The sequence below is a fragment of the Drosophila subpulchrella genome, chromosome 2R, assembly GCF_014743375.2.
Source record: "Drosophila subpulchrella strain 33 F10 #4 breed RU33 chromosome 2R, RU_Dsub_v1.1 Primary Assembly, whole genome shotgun sequence".
NCBI lineage: Eukaryota > Metazoa > Arthropoda > Insecta > Diptera > Drosophilidae > Drosophila > Drosophila subpulchrella.
Window position 1 is genome coordinate 14098366 of NC_050611.1, and position 20574 is coordinate 14118939.

At 39.3% G+C, this 20574-nt stretch overlaps 8 protein-coding genes across 8 annotated transcripts; 3 read left to right on the top strand and 5 right to left on the bottom strand.

Annotated features, from left to right (window-relative positions):
- The first annotated feature begins 43 nt into the window (after positions 1-43).
- LOC119549772 lies at positions 44-854 on the top strand. Its single transcript, XM_037858031.1, has 2 exons — positions 44-50; positions 448-854. Exons 1-2 carry the CDS (start codon positions 44-46, stop codon positions 792-794), a joined length of 354 nt encoding a protein of 117 aa, XP_037713959.1. The 3' UTR covers positions 795-854.
- A 318-nt stretch (positions 855-1172) lies between these two features.
- Positions 1173-1726, top strand: LOC119549773. Its single transcript, XM_037858032.1, has one exon. The coding sequence runs from the start codon at positions 1364-1366 to the stop codon at positions 1724-1726; it is 363 nt and encodes a 120-aa protein (XP_037713960.1). The 5' UTR covers positions 1173-1363.
- Positions 1727-2506: 780 nt separating this feature from the next.
- Positions 2507-4321, bottom strand: LOC119550547 (bleomycin hydrolase). Its single transcript, XM_037859279.1, has 2 exons — positions 3571-4321; positions 2507-3515 (listed from the first exon to the last, which is right to left on the bottom strand). The coding sequence occupies exons 1-2, from the start codon at positions 4141-4143 to the stop codon at positions 2613-2615; spliced, it is 1476 nt and encodes a 491-aa protein (XP_037715207.1). The 5' UTR covers positions 4144-4321; the 3' UTR covers positions 2507-2612.
- Positions 4322-5206: 885 nt separating this feature from the next.
- On the bottom strand, positions 5207-6255 carry LOC119551726. The gene is made up of 2 exons (XM_037861228.1): positions 6097-6255; positions 5207-5925 (listed from the first exon to the last, which is right to left on the bottom strand). The coding sequence occupies exons 1-2, from the start codon at positions 6161-6163 to the stop codon at positions 5258-5260; spliced, it is 735 nt and encodes a 244-aa protein (XP_037717156.1). The 5' UTR covers positions 6164-6255; the 3' UTR covers positions 5207-5257.
- An 868-nt stretch (positions 6256-7123) lies between these two features.
- Positions 7124-7659, bottom strand: LOC119551906. The gene is made up of 2 exons (XM_037861519.1): positions 7584-7659; positions 7124-7522 (listed from the first exon to the last, which is right to left on the bottom strand). Exons 1-2 carry the CDS (start codon positions 7642-7644, stop codon positions 7383-7385), a joined length of 201 nt encoding a protein of 66 aa, XP_037717447.1. The 5' UTR covers positions 7645-7659; the 3' UTR covers positions 7124-7382.
- Positions 7660-13303: 5644 nt separating this feature from the next.
- On the top strand, positions 13304-14040 carry LOC119550198. Its single transcript, XM_037858742.1, has one exon. It carries the CDS (start codon positions 13342-13344, stop codon positions 13963-13965), a length of 624 nt encoding a protein of 207 aa, XP_037714670.1. The 5' UTR covers positions 13304-13341; the 3' UTR covers positions 13966-14040.
- A 2046-nt stretch (positions 14041-16086) lies between these two features.
- On the bottom strand, positions 16087-16596 carry LOC119551773 (gram-negative bacteria-binding protein 3). Its single transcript, XM_037861299.1, has one exon. The coding sequence runs from the start codon at positions 16564-16566 to the stop codon at positions 16105-16107; it is 462 nt and encodes a 153-aa protein (XP_037717227.1). The 5' UTR covers positions 16567-16596; the 3' UTR covers positions 16087-16104.
- Positions 16597-17113: 517 nt separating this feature from the next.
- Positions 17114-17887, bottom strand: LOC119551772 (gram-negative bacteria-binding protein 3-like). The gene has a single exon (XM_037861298.1). It carries the CDS (start codon positions 17866-17868, stop codon positions 17365-17367), a length of 504 nt encoding a protein of 167 aa, XP_037717226.1. The 5' UTR covers positions 17869-17887; the 3' UTR covers positions 17114-17364.
- Positions 17888-20574: the final 2687 nt, after the last annotated feature.

Consider the following 20574-nt stretch of genomic DNA (forward strand, 5'->3'; position numbering starts at 1 on the left):
TAGTGCAATTCCCTTAAGTCGAAAAAAATCGCGGTTCCAGTTAATGAAGAGTGATCCCTAAACAATAAATATTCCCTATTCTTTCTAGCAACGCCGTCAGGCACCACCTGGCTTACCGCCCCCACCAGACGGTCTTCCACCATCACCACAGTTCCTCCTTTAAATATACCTGAACGTATAGTAAGTTGTTGGGCGTTTGTGCATGTAAATGGGAACCATATCGAAGCTAATAAAACTAGTAAGAAGCATTCCAAAAACTACAAAATCCGAATATCTTTAAGCCATAAACCGAAGGGCAGTGTGTTTCTGGGAAACCTGACAGGCTAATCACCTAGTGCAGCTGCCGAGGTTCAATAATCCTGGAACGTAGAAATATCTACCTTGCCTACCTGTTCTAGCTATTTAAGGGCTGTGCCAGGATTCTTTGGCCATCAGTTCACCCTTGAGTTCAGTTCGTACAACACATTCTTTTGCTAAGCAGCCTCGCCATTGCGATGGCTCTGGCATTTCCTAGTAACGACGGCGAAAATGCTGCTGTGCCAATTGATAACCAGTATGTTCTTGCACTGGCCACTCCATCAGCTTCAGAATCCGCAGATACATCGGCATCGGAGGACCAGATCTCTAACAGCATACGCCGGCCACGTCATCTCCTGAGCAAACTGTTCCAACCGCAGATCGTGGTTCAGCCGGTTATTGTAGATCGGGTGGCTCCCGCACAATATCCTGGGTATGCACAGCCCTCTCCTGACTACTACAACCAGGGCAGAAAATTCTGGCCGAACGTATATTAAGCATTTACTTGTAGCAAATTAAATAAAACAATGACGCCTGACCTTAAAGTCAAAGATTAATTCTGCTGTTTTTTATTTTATGCAAGGGCGAATTCCTTAGTGCAATTCCCTTAAGTCGAAAAAAATCGCGGTTCCAGTTAATGAAGAGTGATCCCTAAACAATAAATATTCCCTATTCCTTCTAGCAACGCCGTCAGGCACCACCTGGCTTACCGCCCCCACCAGACGGTCTTCCACCATCACCACAGTTCCTCCTTTAAATATACCTGAACGTATAGTAAGTTGTTGGGCGTTTGTGCATGTAAATGGGAACCATATCGAAGCTAATAAAACTAGTAAGAAGCATTCCAAAAACTACAAAATCCGAATTTCTTTAAGCCATAAACCGAAGGGCAGTGTGTTTCTGGGAAACCTGACAGGCTAATCACCTAGTGCAGCTGCCGAGGTTCAATAATCCTGGAACGTAGAAATATCTACCTTGCCTACCTGTTCTAGCTATTTAAGGGCTGTGCCAGGATTCTTTGGCCATCAGTTCACCCTTGAGTTCAGTTCGTACAACACATTCAGAGATGAAGTTCGTGGCCATTCTTTTGCTAAGCAGCCTCACCATTGCGATGGTTCTGGCATTTCCTAGTAACGACGGCGAAAATGCTGCTGTGCCAATTGATAACCAGTATGTTCTTGCACTGGCCACTCCATCAGCTTCAGAATCCGCAGATACATCGGCATCGGAGGACCAGATCTCTAACAGCATACGCCGGCCACGTCATCTCCTGAGCAAACTCTTCCAACCGCAGATCGTGGTTCAGCCGATTATTGTAGATCGGATGGCTCCCGCACAATATCCTAGGTATGCACAGCCCAATCCTATCTTCTACAACCAGGAGTCATCTGGTAGAACGTATTTTAAGCATTTACTTGTAGCAAATTAAATAAAACAATGTCGCCTGACCTTAAAGTCAAAGAATAATTCTGCTGTTTTTTATTTTATGCAAAGGCGAATTCCTTAGTGCAAATCCCTTAAGTCGAGAAAAAACAGTTGCCGTCTTGCCAACTCCCTCTGGTAACTCCCTAATGCCTAATTAGGCATGCCGGGCACGTAGGAGCGATTCCCGAAAAACTTAGTGAAGGTCGCGCCTCGGTGGCGATGACAACAACTGCCACAAAGGACGCAACGTTGCGGGATTTTTAAATAATTTTATACAAGCGATTGGCGGCTGAACCAAGAGTTCACAGGGAACTCCAAAAAGGGCACTTTATGTGCTTCTTTTCAATTGCTCAGTGCTTATGTATCTGCTGGCTAATTTTACACAAATGTTTGAAATACTATAAGGAACAATGCCTCGCTTAATCGGAATGTCGGTCAAAAGTTCTAAAGAATTTAGCAAATTACACAGGAACCCAAAATCAACATTTTATAAAATTCCATGAAGCATTTTCTTGATATGTGGGTGCTCCTGTGGCCATAAACCTTTCTACCTGTTCTGCCTATTTAAAACTAAGGCAGATCTTTTTGAATACAATCCAGTTCACACATGAATACAGACCGTAAAACACAATAATTTATCAGAGCAGTCTTAATAATGTAGGTTTGAGATCCTAAGTCCTTCCATATCAGTAAACCAGACCCTTTAAATTTAAGTTATATGCATTTCTTCCATCGTAAAACTATTTATGTCCCAGTGACCAATATGTACACTGTACAAATTTAATATAAAAGTTTTTAACTGAGAAATAGTAAGATAAGTGTACTTGAAACTAAAGTTAATGTTGCCTTTAAGTCTGCGAATCTAAGGAGTTAGATTAAATCTTGAATTATTAATTAAGTAACGCTCCCATGGGATCCCAAGCGGGCAGCTCAGTGGTTTTTGGTATTCTACTGGCATGTAAAACTCCCGGAGGCACAAATTTCTCATGGACCACAACTTCGAAGCCGTACTCTTTCAGCCAGTCTGCGTCCATGGTGATGGCCTGGTTTTTTGCCGACTTCTTCTTGAGTTCCTCCTCCTTATCATTTTCCATATTTTTCTCGGCCTCATCAGCTTCATTAAGGGTCGTGGTGGATTCGCTTTTGCCATTAACAGAAGCACTGATTGAGCGGAATTCTATGGGCTCTTTTTTAGAGTCCAACGCAACAGAGGTGAGGAGTACGGCAGCATCCCTTCGGGACTCCTTGTAGAGTAGTCTCTCTGCTTTGCTAAGGGAGTCACCCACTTTAAAGCCAAACATCAAATCAAATCTATGCGATTGTAGACTTAATGGACCAGTCTTGGTACTAAATATGCTGCGCAGGTCACAGCCTAGCCAAACGGGTTTATTGCCGGCCAGAGAGTCTACTATTACCTGCACTATGACCTCCATAGATTGGTTGTTATACCTATGCGGCTCACCGCCTTTCATATTAGAGCTGTGCGTGACCTGGTAGTTCCCCTGGGAAATTGAGGACATTCGAGGATCATGACCTAGGCAAACGAAGGCGTCCAAATCGACGCTACATGCCACCATCACCTCGTAGAAATGCACTGCTGTCAAGTCATTCAGGCACTGGTAGCGCTTCTTATGGTCGTAGAATGTCCAATTAAAAACCTCGGGAGGTTCGCCTAGGCAGATGCTCACCATGTTGAAGAGATTCGGAATCATTTCTTGAATCAGCTCCGGCAGGCGGTGGCCATTGCCATCAAATGTGAACTGGGCATGCAGCATGCTAGCATACTCACGGAGCTGAAAATGAATCATTGTTATAAGATATTACAACTAATCGAACTAATATACCAACCTTACTTCTCAACATAATGTTCATTCGACGACTTCGCTGGTTGGACAGGTAACATTTCTTGGGCATCACACCGTATTTCTTCACCAGATTAACGAACATCTGCCAATTGCCGCCATCTGGAACCGCATTTTTCATGAAGTGCCGAAAGCAACGACCATCCAGCGGTTCGCATTGCATCAGCAAATCAGCAGTTGTCCATAAAAAGTAGTTGCTTCTCTCCAGTTTGTGCCAGAAAAACAAATGCGCTGCGGAGAGTTCAAAGTCCGCCGGAAGTGGCAACTTTCTATCCATTTCCTGACGCAGCAAATCCAGACCCGTGCAAATCCATCCAGGACCTCCAGTGGTTCCCTTTCCCTGCGTATCCACCTCATGCCATGTCTTGTCGCCGGACACTATGGAACACAAGTCCACTTCGGATCGCAGGCACACATTAATGGGATCTCTAGCGGTACAGACATTCTGGGCCAGACGATTTTGCGGAGATTCGTAAAATGCGGAGCACCAGGCGGACCACTGCGGTTCGGTCAGCGGAAAGATCATTTTCGAATTCAGAATATCTTCAGTGGCTGGCATCAGGGAAATCCAAGAATAGACACTACAAATTTAGACCTGTTGTCTAAGGGTGCAAGCACTACTGGTCTATTTATTGTGTTGAGCCCACGAACAAGCCAATTGTCAAACAATTCTGTTGATATACCGATTTTTTTACAATTTGTACTACGATTGTGACATATTTTTCAAAGCAACTACACAGAGAATTTATTTTGTAATACGCCACTTTTAACATAAACCTTTTAAAAAGTACAAGTACTACAAAACTCGTAGCAGCGTTTTATTTTTTTAAATGTTGCAAATCCGTTTTTGCACCTTTGTTAGTTTTCTCGTAGATAACAAACTCGCTTTGACTTATTTTATAGTGTTAACAACCATTTTAAACTTTGTCGGGCGATATCTATTTGAAGTGGTTTATGAATTGTATCACAAATCCATAAATACCATATATGGTGTAGTAAATATCGACTAGAAATTAAACTATTATATAGGTAAGGAGTGTATTTAGTATTAAATCAATATATACTTTTATATACCTCCTCTATATTTTTAACATAATGGATGTTAAATTTACCTTCGCTTTTTCTTGGGTATTAGTGAATTTCTACAGCAACACAATTTGTCAATTTGTGGCGTACAAAAGATCAAGGCCGTCAATTAAGAATTCACTCAATTAGTTGGAAAGAACCAATAAAAAGTCTGTCAAGGCAAGGTCAAGTGGGCCAAAGCTAGGTGGAAAACCCCCATCTGAGTACCAAGAAGTGGGCATAAATTTCGCCTCAGGCTCGGTAATTGTATTCCAATAGCCAAACGCCCCCAACTGTCTGGGCCGCCTAACTAAGCGTTAGAATTAACAGGCCCTAAGTAGCCGGTACGTTGAATTTCCCGCTAATCAATCACATAACGTAAGCTGGGCGGCATTTCCCGGTAATTGACTCACGCACACACTCGTATGGCCCCAGGTAGTGCGAATCAAGAGATTATGGCTAAGAACCACCCACTGCTCGATTTGCATTTATCAGCTACATCAATAGCTCCGAAGCCGTTTAGCATATAAATATATCTTCAAATTAAAGGCGAGACAAATGCTGCTAATGCGCTTTATTTCGAGCGTCTAATCTACAATTACTTGACCTTAGACAAATATGTTGCCCAGGGACTCTTGAAGATTTGCACGGATATCATCCATGGTTTTCTTGAGACTGGCATGAACCTCGTTCTGGATACGCTCGGCATACTGCTTGGCTTCCGCCTCCAATTTATCGCGATTGTCGAAGGAGTAGCGGTCACCCATGAACGTACGTCCACCTGTCTTGGCAATCACCGTGTGATCGGCCAGTTCGATGACTATATCTCCATTGGAGTACTCCACCTGAGCCGGCTGTCCGTTAATATCCACCGTTTCCTTTTGGTTCACACCTGCTGGTTTTGGCTGGAATGTGTAAACCTGTCCGTGTTCATTCAGTTCAATAGCTCCGTTTATAATCCGAACAGTGCGTCCATTGTTATTGATATAACTTCCTTGGCTCTCGTCTCCATAGATGAAGCTATGCCCATTGCTCTGAATTATGCTTGAGCCCGACTGGCCATTGATGATAACGTTGTTATTTCCACCGTGTCCATAATCCTGGGAGATGTCCTCTTCACTGGAGTCAGCGTCCGCAATGATCCTGCGGCCATCAGATCCTATTAGGACCGTCCTGCCATCGGGTCCTCGGATGATCTGACCAGCTCCGTTTGATAGGAAAGTGTTTCCATTGTTCCGAAGAATCGTCTGGTCTTCGTTTTGGGGAATATTGGCAGCTGTGGAATAAATGACATTGTTTATTTGGTTAAAACCATATGAACAACTGTACTTTTTTCTAACTTGTATTTAAACAATATTAAATGATGTTAAGGGAACTAAGCCAGAATGGTCTTAAGTAGTTTAAAAATTAAAAAGGTCTAATAATGCTGAGAAAAACATATATTTACCGCTAGACATAGAGGCGATGCCGGCCATCAGGCCCACTAAAATCCAAGTTGCAGTGCTGGAGCGCATTTTACATTGACTATACCAATGCGAATCAAGTGTCAGCTATTTATACGAGCGCACCAAATATTAGTTCATCACGTCGTCGTCGTTCTATATATTATATATGATCCGTTCTCAGTGGCAATACTCTCCCACAACTGCAGATAAGACCGGGGAGGAGGTCAGCGGTGCAATCCCGGGGAATTGCCAACGACGAGTTTGTTTTGTTTACTTGCGGTTGAGCTACTATGGCACTTAGTCACCGGCTTGCCAATCGACTCCCGATTTTAGCGGATCGAGAGAGTGGAGCGTGTGAAATCGGGAAAGCTTTTTAGCCAGTTCAGAAGTACGCACAATTGCTATATGCATAAACCTGACAGATGGGAGTGGTTATATTTGCATTATACCGTTGAAAATTAATACCTAAAGCACGTGTCCACATTGTTTTGACGCTCAAGCCAGGGAATTTGAAAAATTCCCAATATACTGGTTTTCAGCCTTATCAACAAAGCCTTGAGGCTTATCAGTGTATGAATATAACTTTGATATACCTATACGAATTATAAATATCGCTTATACATATTTACATTTTATTTCATTTTTTTATTGAGAAAAATGTTGCGATTTGAAATGCAATACCATCGGACTTTTGATCAGCACCTATGAAGCCCATTAATTTGAAATCTTCAGTATATATTAGATTCAGTTTTTTTAAAGCATCTAACTTTGGTTAAGATCCATTAAATATCTATCCGGAATACAAAAATCAAAAACTTTGTAGGTACTTGCTTTCGAATTGTTGTTTTAATCAAGCCTGTTCTAATTTTTTATTTTTCAAAATTTTTTTTCGAATTTGATTTGACATTATATATGTAACGTCTATATGTAACCTAAAAAACTTTTGGTTCTCTGTTATTTCTTTTGAATATCGAGAAATAGTTGTCCATGAAATCTCATCTAGTAAAACCTCTTTAAAACCTCATCAAATTAAAGTTGATATTCACATGATTTTTTATTGAACATTGATATAACATAACAGTTTAATTTTCATGTCATAATGTCATAGGTATTTATTTACGACCATACATTTATTTGAATATGGAAATTAAGAGAGTATTGTTGTATTCGCCGAGTTAAGTTCTGGGAAAAGCGGTGTCAAAACAAAATAAATTAAAAATGATTTAAGCATTCACTGGAAAAAACATCTCGTCTCGGTCGTGGTCACGCCTCCCTCATTTGGTTAAAATCAGTAATGCCAGTTGCCGCCGTTGTCTTTCTGGTGTATGATTATATTATCGGTGGATTGATCTCCGCCATTCCAGGCGGGTCCACCAGCAGGGTGGTCACTGTTTGAGCCAGGTCCCCAGCCCCACGGGTTGCCATGAACTTTGGGAATAACCAATAGATATAGATTTAAAAGTATTTCAGATATATATACATCACTAACCGCTGAGAATGGCGAGGCAAAGCCAGAGCAAAAACACCGCGATATGCTGACTGAGGAACATGGTCAAGGCGAGGAGTTCCAATGATGTAGCATTATATGGACACACTTATTTTATACGGCTCCTATCGGCAAGTCGCGCTCTATCTCTCATTTGATTTGTATCTCTTGGATTCGGTCTCTCTCTTTCTCTTTTGCCGTCCATGTTTGGATACGTGGAGGGGCTTGATAATGGTTCAAGCTCTAGCGACTTATGCATAATGCTATTTTCTGTTCTTTGCACTCTTTCAATTCTCAGTCAAACCCTCGTTCCAGTACTGTCAGGTGCACTTGAACAAATTGGTGTACCTATCACAATATCAGCAAGCAGAGTATTGTAATATTTAGACCCTATTTTCAAAATAATATTTTGTTCGTCCTTTACGAAGGTATATATTTTAATACATAATGTGTCAATGGTAATTATCTTACTTAACCATTTTTTCTAGTTAATATTACAAAGTCTATTTTAGAAACTTAGATAATATTTTCCATTTTGATAATATTTTCTTATTAGCTTAAAGTACTAACATTTTTAAACCATTTTTTCTCGATGTTATATTTACATAATAATATACATTTAATTTAAGCTACTTTGTATTCCTTACTCCTAAATAATACAAAATATTACTTTACAAATTACCTTACATTACTATACCCACTCTTGGAACCACATTGTCATGTATTCTGCATATTATATGCTTGTCATTAAGTAGATGTTTTGTTTAGTGTAAACGCACAATAGTCTGGCAATTAAGAAGTTTCGCCATGTGGCTACGTTTCTAATTATTTTCAATTGAATTGCTTTGCTATACGTAAAACTTTTTTCATTGCTACTGCCATTAAACATATCGTCGAACTGCTCGCTCCCACCTCGGATCTCCGGCCATTGACATTATCCATGGTCCCCGGTCGTTGAGTGGGTCTATCGTGGGTCTATCGTGGGTGGGTGTCTGAATCTAGCCTGCGCTGCATCGGGAAAAGTTAAGCTCTCGCCGAGCCAAGTTTCACAATAAAAATTAAACAGGTATTGCGTTGTTTGTTAATGACAAGCGTTTCGTTGTCGCTGCTTGGTTTGAGTGGCTGTGGATTTGGATTAGGTGGACAGTGGGACAGGAGGAAGTCGGGTAAAATAAAGCAATTGCAAAGTGGAAAATAAAATGCATTGCTAAAAGTTTTGCCATCACTAGGGGAGACTAAAAAAGTGTTGAGTGATAATGATTGCAGTTCCCTAACATAATAGTGTGCGCGTTGGGTTGTTGCTAGTGGGGCATAAGTTTATTAGTAAATGTAATTCACTTTTTTGATTATAATATTTTATGATAGAGGTTGTTTAATATGATTTAATCTTTAGGTTAAGCAGAATATTTAAAAGATAATCAAAAGGGAAATTACAATGCTTTAAAATTCATCCATGTCAATAGCTTTTTTACTAATAGCCTCTTACACTCAAAAACTGACTAATTAAAGTTTCGTCAGTTTGTTTCCATGGAAAGGATGTAGACGTCTGATCAGTACCGTTTTCAAATTCTTGATTTACTATGAAATCAATTGAATCAATGTCGAAAAAATTAGATATGATGTTAGTCATATTACCTTTAAAATGAAACCAATTTTCATTTTAAATCTAAGTTTAAAATCCTTAAGTAAACTATTTCTGTTAAATCTAATAATATATAATCTAAAAATATTTCAATTGAATATGAAATCTATAGATGTACTATATTTTTGATCAGTGAAGTAATGCTAATAAAGAATAAGTTTTAATAATTTATTGGGCCGGAAATGCTTATTCCACTGCATTATAAACTGTAATAATCTATATGATTATAATACCATCTGTAAGGGTGAAAAACAAATATGTCAAAGCCTCATTTAAAACGTATTTCCTTCTTTATTTAAGTAATTAAAATTATCACGTACACGTATAAATAAATAACCATGTTGTATGAATGTATTATTTTGATTCAGGCACAAAAGATTTTAATAAGATTTATTGGAATTTACTCTTGACCTAGTGTTTTTCCCTTTTTCATGATTTTTTATTGCTTATCAGAATCTAAACATTTTTGCACTGATGTCAGGAAAAATTGTGTGTAAGCTGACTTCCTTGTTAAATTATATATGGCATTGTTCTAACACGATGATACTGTAATTCAATTTTGGATGTCAAGTGCAGGTTAAGAAGCTTAATTCAACCTCAATGTGTGGCTGTGGCTTTTATTGCCTCCCCCGACTTTCTTTGCTGTATTTATGTGCGACTTACATTAGCCCAACTGCAAAACCGAGATCAGAAATGTTTCCAAACGGCGGCAAGATAAACGACTTTGAGTCTGAAATACGGCTTGTAGGTTGGCCATGGGTGTCGGATTCCATTTTGGGGATTTGCAGGGGAATTCCCCTACAATCTGCGCCTGGTCAAAGGCAAATGTGTGTCCATTGTTGCTCTTGCTGTTGCTGCTGCAGTGCGAATCGAATCGATTTGATTTTCCAATCAATTAAACTTTATATAAATTGCGTCTGCGATGCTAAATATAACAACAATTTCAGAGGGTAAGCAGCGCCAGCAACAACAAACGATTCCACAAAGCGCAACTAGAAAATAGCACCAGAGGTATTTGTTCTCTCACTCTGATTGTTTCATCCTCTCTCTCTTGCTTTCTCTCCCCCTTTCTCTCTCTCTCTCGCTTTCTCTCCCTCTTTCTCTTTCTCACCCTCTAAGTCTCTTTGGGTCTCTCTTCAATGTCTCTATCAACGGCTGACTGCACAATCACAAAAAAAAGTGTGTTCAATGGATGATCCCTCTACACTGAAATCAAGGACTTTGAAGTGTATTTTTTAGAACCTTAAAATTTCTTTAAAAATTTTATAGGAACCCAGAATATAGTTATTAGGTTAGTTAATATATTAAAGAATTTAAAGATGAGATGCATATATAGTAAATAAAGTTATGGAGATTTTCATCAACCTGAAACAAATCTTCAGCTGCATTAAAAACAAAAGTTTTAAATAAATAAAATTATTAATTTGTAAGATATCTCTCTAAATTTTTAATCGCTTAAAAACTTATCAAAGCTTGAAAGTCAAACTCTATATTTCTAGAGCAGCGGTCGACAAGAAATCCTAGAACATCTTATCTTTTCCCACTGGCAGCTTATCGACTTGTGTGTGATAACTGCTGTTCTATGCTGTACGTGTCCCGGCAGAGGCTAGGCAGAGCTATTCCCTATGCCCTTTTAATGGGACGCTGCCCACCGCTGTTTTGGAGTAATATCTTATATTATATCATATTAAAAATATATAATAATATTGTAATAAATATATTTATAGTAATACATATATGTTTCTGAAAGATCAACATATATCCTATAAATTTCAGACCAAGTTAAGTATCCCAATTTTTCACCGTGTATCTTAGTCAGCTGGTTGGGTGAGGATGGGGTCGGCAGATGTTGGTGGATGAGTCAGGTTAGGGGACACTACATATTGCACGACTTTGACTGCATTTTCGCATTTGGCAAATGTTTTGTGTGTGATTTTGAAATGCAGACGACGATGTTGGGCTGCTGCAGATGACTTGCGACGTGAGCCATTGTTAGAACAGTGTCAGGTGAAGGGAGTGAGGCGGGCTAGAGACACGAAAAGTGCATTTGATCAATCGAAAATGGCAACAATCTCGAGTTTTAAAGTACTTGCACAAAGGCAGGTGGTCTTAATGAACACAATTAGCTTAATAAGTAAACAACAACTTGGGGCGAAGTGAGCGTCAGCGAAGCGACATTAATTCAATTATTAGGGCGAGCTTTATAGCCATTACCTTGAAGAGGATGAGGATTCATTAATGCTAATTGAGTACACAGCCCGGAAATATATATAGAAATATGTATGTACAATGTACATACGTATGTATGTATTTGTTATGATCCATGGCGAGCTGTACAAGTGTTTTCAAATGTACAGGCAGCAAATTACGTTCTGCAGATGCAAATTTATTTACACGGTGCCTAATTTGGTTGTTTAGTGATGGAGAGGAAGCTTTAAGGCAATCTATTCAATCACTTTGAACCAATAAACTAATAAATTAGTTTCTAATTTGATGGAAGCCGATAATAATAGTTTGCTGCTTGTCAGAGATTCGGTTTACGTAAAGTACTTAAGGCGTTTCAGGAAGCAGCTAAGGTAATGGACTTTTATTGATGGCTCAAGATCGTATGATATTTGCTGAGTGCTAACAATAAAACAATAAATTAAATTATAAGAAACATTTTTAATGTTGTGATGGAAATATGTCACATTAATAATAAAGTTTAAAGACTGTTTAAAATTTAAAAACATTTTTATCCAATACATTTTCATAAAAATGAAATATTTTTCAAAAGTATTCTGCCATTTTCCGGTAACATCCGAGTTAAATATGGGAAAACATCATCGACAACAGCCTGACAAAGTTATGCAATTCCTCTCCATTTTCGCTTAATTTTTTTTCCTTTCAGGACAATTTTGCACTTGGACTAATTTCAAAGAGCCATATATCAGCCCCTCCCCAGCCTCACCGCCTCTTAACGAACCCACAAGAAACACCTAACGTAAAATTTCACTCTCTCCGGTTGGGAAAAGACACCTGTAGACTGGCAGCTCTCATCCAACACATTTCACCACCCACTAACCCCTTTTCACGGAAAAACCTGACAAATGTGCGTCAAGTTACTGGCAACTTATTTTCCACGGCCACGCCCCTTATTCGCCCACAGTTTGAACCAAAGTTGAGCAAACATATTTAACTTCGTGGCAGCGGAATCTTTTATAATTAATTTGCCACTCTGCCTGTTTTTTTACTCGCGGCGAGTTCTTCCAACCAATTTTCCTTATTCCGGAGTTGGGTGGTGGCTTCATATTTTACCCATTAGATGACGCCCGCATTTTCCTGAAATAGTTTCAGAACGGACACGTATTTATATTCATGGGAGAAGGTTACGTTTTCTTTGGGCGCTCGCTATCTTTAAGATGTCTGATTGCGATTTATGGGGGTCGACGGTTAGAATAAAATACATACGAGAGGAATTAACACAAGATTTCACATTGTGAGGGAAGGTGACTTAAATTAATTGTCTTTGGGAAATGTTTTTACGTTGTATTGAATTCGGGATAAAGAATTAAATGGTCATATCAAAACTATTGTATTTAGTTTTCTGTTAAGCAATATGATAAAACAAATTAAACTTTGTCTTTTCGATGGGATAAATTTTAGAAGCCTATACAAAATGTATCTCAGACAGCATCTTTTAAAATGTTCCAATTTCGACAATAAAGAATCAGCTATGAGACATTTTGTATCAATAAATTTAATAAATAAATTGTGAATTCTCAAGCTGCTCAACGATTTTTATTTGTTTTTGACTTAAACAATAATGAAACGAATTTGATTTAGATATTTCAAACGCAAAGAATGAACTAATGATAAGCTTTTGTTAGGCTTAAATCTTAAAATCTTGCAGGGCAGTGTAAATTTTTGACATTTGGGCGGATGAGCAAAAGCTTATTTAAAGCTTCAAGAGATGTTGATAGGTTCGAGTCAACTAAAGATTGATGGGTTATCTGATTCATTGAGTTATTTGCCTACTCTTGTTTGCATAGTACTGTTTATTTTGTAGTTTTGCTGACTGATCTTGGAAAAAAACACGAAATGTTTTGAAAGATCAGTCATCTATTGGCAGGCTTGACAATGAGGTCGTTTTTGCTCGCGATTCTGCTGGTATTTGGACGAAGTTCGGCACAACTTGTAATCGGAGATGGCTCACCATTAGGTGCGTATAATAGAGGCCATCTAGGAAGTTACCACCAAGGAGGTCTAGATATCGGAGAACATACTGGAGGTCCCCTTGGACCTGGAGATCCAGAATCCGTCCCAGAACTCATTTCTGGATCTAATAGTGGAGGTCCTTTTGTCATTAAGCCTCCTCAAAAAACTAAATGGGTCAGAGAAAAAGGAGGTAGACTGATTGAAGTCCCTAACCATCAACAAGGAGGTTTAATTTCCGGCGGATTTGGTGGAGGTCCCTTTGGTAATGGAGATCCAGAGTCCGTCCCAGAACTTATTTCTGGATCTAATAGTGGAGGTCCTTTTGCCATTAAGCCTCCTCAAAAAACTAACTGGATCAGAGAAAAAGGAGGTAGACTGGTTGAAGTCCTTAACCATCCACAAGGAGGTTTAATTTCCGAAGGACCCAGTGGAGGACCCTTGGGAAGTACAGGAACTGGATATCCATTATCCACCCAGGAACTCATAACTAAAAATCAAATTCGGAAACTTCAGAAGCAATTAATGGAACTGCTTCTTGAGCAATAGCTCAATTAAAATTGAATTCAAAGGGGGGAAAACCTTATCGAATAAATTCAAATAAATTAAATCAATCATTTAAAACTTTGTTTTATTTGCAGACTAATCAATTCAATTAAAATAATGGTTGAAAGCCTCAAGCACCAGAAGCTTAAGTAGCACATTAAGTGCTCTCCACCTGAGGCTTATAAAAAAGTGTGTGTGTTCAGTTTGCATGGAAGGTAAAAGAAACTATATATTTTTTTCCCACTTGGCGCATTAAGTTGTCGTCAGAAGTCATTTTAGCGCCTGCCATGTGAAAAGCGTTGGCCAATGTGTGTGTATATGGGCGTTAAATGAAGCATGTGCCGGTGTCCGTGTGATGGGGCGATGCAGGTGGGTGGTGCAGGTAGGTGGTGCAGGTGGGTGGTGGGGCAAGTGCAACTGCAACTGCCACAATCTTGCCGCTAGCTGGCAGTTTGCGCCAAGCGAAATGAGAAAATGAGAGCAGAACTGTTCGCAAATGTTGCTGACAGCGTCACTTAGTCCGCTACCTTCATGCCACAGATATATGCACACAAGCCCACCTGTATATAAAGCAAACACATATGTATATATATATATACAAGAGGATATATAAATATAAAATACATATGTATGGTTGCGAAAAAGTGCAAAAGTGCTTTACGAGCACCTCACCGCATAAATGCTTAATGCACTGCAAATGAGTTGTGACAAATGGCCTGACCAGGCATATAATAATATATTTAGTGTTCCATATACCAGGAATTTGCCGACTGCCCAGCCCCACACTCAAGTACATTATATAATTTTCTAATTCCTCGGGTTCTGTTCACACTCAACTTTCTCGGTTTTCGATTTTCGGCTGAAAGCGGTCAGCAAGCCAGGTCAAGCGCAAGGCAGAGTAAACTAACACAAAACAGTCGGCCTCAGGAGCGGATCGGGAATGTTAAGGGTATCAGACTGAACTTTATTTAAAACAAGAGAAGTATACCTATTTACAAAAAATATTCTCATAAGAGATATGTTAGATATTATAAGAAAAGGTTAAAATATCTTAGAGATACATAAGGTATTATTTAAAAGAAGGTACAACAGGTACAAATATTAAAATACAGAAGATGTGAGGACCAATACTTTTAAGGTAAGCAAATATTAGTTAACCTTTAATTTACTTAAATATTACAATAAGTAACGCTGCGTATCGGCTATCCCCCAAAAAGTATAGATCTAATCAGGGGAAAAATCATTCCCCATATGACTTATTTCAGGCCAATTTCAAGTCGATTAAATCTCACCCATCCTCTGCTCAGAAGTGAAGACCTTTCAACACACGCAGAATTAGAAACAGAAACTTCTAAATAACCCGAAGCGTACCAAGGGCAAATTGAACTGGAACTGAGATGGCAAAAAGTTTTATCTCCTTTATGTTAGCCTCGAGGGAAAGTTAAATGGCCCAGGAGCCACCTTTTATGCAGTTGTTTATGGACGTGAGTACCTACATATAGAGGGAGGTGGGTGGTTTCATACCTGGTCAAGTTCTTTGGTGCACTTTTTTGCTGTCGTCGGTTGCGTAGCCCCTATACATGGCCGCAATTTTTGGGTGTTGCCCTTTAAACACGGTTGATGAGCGGGCAGAAGAACTTTTCAGTATGATTTATACGATCCGGATACTTACTTGCGTATCTGTGACAAAGTGTTTCTTTGATTTATGGCCCATTGGAAAAAATAAAGCCAAGCGATGGTATTGAAATACATTGTTGCAGCGACGAAATTGGTGGCCACAATGCTGTTAATCTATTTTTTTTTGTTTGATATTAAATACTGCATATAAATTCATGATAAACCAAACATAGATAAATTGTGTTATTGTTATTAATAAAATAATAACTCAAGTGAGATTTTTCTAATCATCGCTGCTATTTCATTCATAACACATTATATCAAATACATATATAATATGCAATAATTGAAATACCATTCCTGACATAAGACTTAAAGCTATACTTTCGAATCCATAACACAACAAAGCAAGTATACTTATAAAATGGGTTTGTTCTAACTTAATCTTAAAGAAAAAACTCTAAACAAACCTGACTGAAGATGACAAGCGTAATAAAAAATATAAACTTTGTAGTTTCGTATAATTTATTGTACAAATATATTGAAGGTGTTGTGGCCGTTGGCGACTATAGGTTGGCGACCACCATTGGAACCGTTCACATCAATTCTCTGGGAGTCCCCCTGGCCGACCACATGAACCTGGTTGTAGTTGTGGTAGTCGACTCCATGGTACCGCGCAGTTGTCCAATAGTACAGAACGTCTCCTGGTTGAAGTTTCTGGTTCCGGTTGCGATAGGTCCAACGTCCGTTTCGGGAACTCACTATATCGGCCGCCCATGTCTGATCGCTCAGATCATCCATCTCCTCGTTGACTTTGCCATGAAAGGCGAACAGCGAAATACCGGGCTCGTTGGGAATGGAGACCTCAAAGCCCTTCGGTGAATTGACCTTGACGGTGGCCTTGGGCACATCGTAGGATAGACTACCGCCCACGGAAATTGCGATGAGGAGCACATAGACTGGGAACTTGGAGGTTTGCGACATCATGATGGTAACTGGATTGTGTCGGGAACTGAGACACGGCTTTTGTAGCCCGCCATCTAAAGCTTATCTCGTCTAGTTGCGACTTGTTTTTGTCCCCGGTAAGCTGTAAATTTCCCGCCGGTGCATCCCCCCGCGACCCGAGAATTCCGAGCAGAGCCCGAAAGTAAGCAATCAAAATATTTGAACAGCAATGTTTCTTAAAATATGAGAGCGGATGAGTAAGGAGGAGCTTTTAGCTATACCCTAAAAGTGTGTGATTTTTTTTGAAACGAGAACTTTAAAAACAGAATAGACCTAAGGTCTTAGTTTTACTAATACCATTTAATTTGTTTTGTAAAACAAAATATTTTGGTATTACTAAAGTTACAAAATATTCCAAGTTTTAGAAATATCTAAAAAAATTTTGTTTGTATTAGAAGATTTTTTTAGGTCAAGAATTTTAGGTGTCATTAATTTATCAAGTAGACTTATTAAAAAATATATATATTTTCTCAAAGAAATAATTTAAACTTCAAATTCAATTGTTTTAGGCGTTAAAAAAAGTTCAAAGTTAAGTTCAAGTATTTATATTTTTAGACATTTCTGCTATTGCTCTTACGGCTTTATTGTTAGAAATGCATTTTATATTGTTTTAAGATTTTAAAAATTTCAAGGTAGGTTCACTGTGCGATGAAGTTACGCTACCCGTAAAACTAATTTTTTCGAAAGATTTCTTCTGGTAAGTGCAGCAAATCGAACATACGTGCGTGCGAATCCCTTAAATACATGCCTTTGTAACGCAGCAAACCAGTTATTTCATAATCAAGAGCTAATGTTGACAATAGAGTCCTTTCTAATTTGGATACGCTTGATAAGTTGGACAAATATATTACTTTGGCTGTTGTCGAGAGTCGGCTGGTTATCAACGTTGGTGCCGTTTTCATCGAACCTCTGGAAATCCTTTCGACTGACCACATACTCCTGGTTGTAGTTGTGGTAGTCTATTCCATAATATCTGGCCGTCGTCCAATAGTAGAGAGCATCCCCTGGTCGAAGTTTCTGGTTTCGGTTGCGATATGTCCAACGTCCATTGCGAGATTTTATTATATCGGCCGCCCACGTTTGATCGCTCAGATCATATATATCCTCGTTGACCTTGCCATGAAAAGCGAACAAAGAAATGCCGGACTCGTCGGGAATGGATACTTCGAAGCCAATCGGAAAAATGACCTTCACTGTGGCCTTGGGCACATCGTAGGATAGACTACCACCCACTGAAATAGCGAGCAGCAGCAGATAGACTGGGAGCTTTGAGGTTTCCGACATCACGAAAGTAACTGGGCTGTGTCGGATACTGGGACACGGCTTTTGTAGATCGCCTTTTAAAACTTATCTCGTTTGGTTGGGACTTATTTTTTTTATAAAACGTAGGCTGTAAAATTCTTACTATTACACACCCCCGCAGCCCGAAATTTCAGGCCTCTACCCAAACGTAAGCAATAAAGATATTAGCGCAACTATATTTGAGTAAAACCAGTGGATGCACAAAGATAGGCATTTAAGTAATCTGCACTTAAAAAGTAACTGTAAGTATTGGAAATACAAAAAAGGTTTCTTTACAATTATTAAAAAAATGCATTTATAAAGAGTAGGGATAGGTACTATAAAAAATCTAGGTACTATAAAAAATGTAAATCCCTTATATCCACATGGATTTGGTTTCATAGAAATGTAAAACCTTTTGACCTGCTAAAAATGTAAAGAATGGTTTATAGGTTTTTCATAAAATTCATATATTTTGGGAATGTTGCAAATTGCAAACAAGTCCCGCTGCCCCGCCCACTGTACCATGCGTTTTCCATAATCTAGAAATTCGGCCGCGTGCCCAAAAATATGCAATAGAAATATTTGCATAGCCATATTTCTTAAGAATGGGAGCGGGTTGATAAAGAAGTGCTTTAAGCTACAACCTCACCACATGAGTGCGGTTTTCTTTGGGACGACGACTCCTTTGTGCCATGAAACTATATATACATGTACATAAATATATGCAGATGATCCGCCCGCCTTGTTGGCCACAAGCAATCTTGCGGCATTGTTGCCGGTCCTGTTTTACTTTTGGCTGCAAGTATGTAAGTACTTGCCATTCACGTAAACACAGGCTTGGCATCCTTCGTTGGTATTCGCGCCGCAGACAAAGCGAAAGGAGGTCCTCCTACTGGGAGATACTTAGACAGTCAATTGCTGTCAGTGGCCCAAAGTCAGGGTGCAATGTTAACCGTGTTGTCACTGAGCGGCCAATATCCTTACAAGAACTCAAGCTCCTTGAAGTCATGTTGATTATTGTTAAGGTCCACAGATATTGTAAAAAATGGTTTCTATTAGGATAACATGTGGTATAACATTTTTGAAGCAAAACAACACAAACTAGTCAACTTATAACTCGATTTAAAGTAGAATATAGTAGTGATTGAAGGTCCAATAGTTTTTGCCTGTCGTCTCATTTAAAATTGTTTGTGTCAAGATCAGTGCACAATTAAATCCCATTTATAAGTTTCTGTATGTATGGTTAGTTCAAAAACTACAACCATATTCTCACTCTTAAATATAGTAGAACTTAATTTGCAACAAATTAATTCAGAAGCCTAATACATATTTTTAAGATTTAGGGCTGCGCAATGGTAGTAAAGTTTATTCAAAAATTACTCATACGACACGTTTGCCAGGAGAAATTGTATTAACGAAATTGTTCTCAAAATTTCTCGCCTTGACAACTTATTGGTTTTGATGAAATAATTATTAAAATAAGGAACACATATAATCGAATGTTTAGTTAAAATCTACGCCACCTAGATTGTAAAGGCAACAGTACGTATGAGTGCTAAACTTTGATGCGCAGACCCTAAAACGCATTTTTATCAAAAAATTTTATTTCGGTATAAATTACAACCGCTCTATTGTACAAAGTAGGTCCCCCTCAATTATAGTTGATCAGCACTAGGAACCTCTTCTTCACAAATCCCGTGAGCGCACTTAAAGCGGCTTATGCCCAAGGACCCAGCCTAAACAGATGGCAGTTAATTCCTAATTGCCCCGCTATTTGTCAAACAAAATGATTCAGCTAACCAACTCGGACGACCAGCTCTCGCCGGACTGACAATTGTCCCAGAAACGACATTAAAACACAAAAGCGCAATATCAACTTCTGGCCACCCCCGCAAAACAACAGCAAAAAATGATGATGGCGATGGCGATGGGGATGGGTTTGGGGTTGGGAAAACAAGCAAAGTCAAACCACAGCAAACCGAAACTAAATAGCCGAACATTTATACAAGCAATCTATCCGTAGCTGGCCGCTCAATCTATTCATTCAGTCATTCGGACCGTCCACTCACTCGGTCATTCGTTCATTCGTTCAGCTGTCCATCGCAATGCGGGTCGCGATGCCGGGGTCATCTATCCTCCAAATGTTTGCTGATGTTGCGCCCAAGCGGCTGGCGCTGATTTATAAGCTGCATGCCGCTGACCACTTGATTGCGTATCTGTATCTGTGTCCCGCTTTCACTCCTTTCGTTCGCTTTCCCATCCCATGCATGTGTGTAATTTATTTACGTTAACACGCGCTAGCTGGCCCAAACCAAACCCAAGCCCAACAAAACCATGGCAAACACCCGAAAAGCGAGCCGGTGGAGAATGAAGAGCAATTTTCATTTATTTTAAATGGCATAGAAAATTGCAAACTGACATTTTTCTGGCCCAAGTGCTCAGCCTCGGTTTTGGCCCCTTTCCATCTTTGCCATCGGTTTCCCAATGGCTTTGTGCACACAGCCGGAAATTTGTGTAGTTGTGTAGTTTGGTAGTTAGATGCCGGGCCAGGTCCCAGACTGATTACCATGAAATTACATTGTTTCGCACTTAAAACATGCCGGCCAGTGTAAATGTGGGCCAAAAGCACTCTCACACCCGTTTCGGGCTTAATTAAGTGGCCTGTTTTTATCTGTGGCAAACATTTCTTTGCCCCACCACACACCA

Bases quoted from the DNA above. Each gene is read 5' to 3' on its own strand.
- LOC119551772 (XM_037861298.1), bottom strand. From the start codon at position 17,868: ATGTCGGAAACCTCAAAGCTCCCAGTCTATCTGCTGCTGCTCGCTATT.
- LOC119549773 (XM_037858032.1), top strand. From the start codon at position 1,364: ATGAAGTTCGTGGCCATTCTTTTGCTAAGCAGCCTCACCATTGCGATG.
- LOC119550547 (XM_037859279.1), bottom strand. From the start codon at position 4,143: ATGCCAGCCACTGAAGATATTCTGAATTCGAAAATGATCTTTCCGCTG. The intron at 3,516-3,570 runs GTTGGTATATTA...ATTCATTTTCAG, and splicing joins ACATTATGTTGAGAAGTAAG to CTCCGTGAGTATGCTAGCAT.
- LOC119550198 (XM_037858742.1), top strand. From the start codon at position 13,342: ATGAGGTCGTTTTTGCTCGCGATTCTGCTGGTATTTGGACGAAGTTCG.
- LOC119551773 (XM_037861299.1), bottom strand. From the start codon at position 16,566: ATGATGTCGCAAACCTCCAAGTTCCCAGTCTATGTGCTCCTCATCGCA.
- LOC119551906 (XM_037861519.1), bottom strand. From the start codon at position 7,644: ATGTTCCTCAGTCAGCATATCGCGGTGTTTTTGCTCTGGCTTTGCCTC. The intron at 7,523-7,583 runs GTTAGTGATGTA...TTATTCCCAAAG, and splicing joins TTGCCTCGCCATTCTCAGCG to TTCATGGCAACCCGTGGGGC.
- LOC119551726 (XM_037861228.1), bottom strand. From the start codon at position 6,163: ATGCGCTCCAGCACTGCAACTTGGATTTTAGTGGGCCTGATGGCCGGC. The intron at 5,926-6,096 runs GTAAATATATGT...TTTATTCCACAG, and splicing joins CATCGCCTCTATGTCTAGCG to CTGCCAATATTCCCCAAAAC.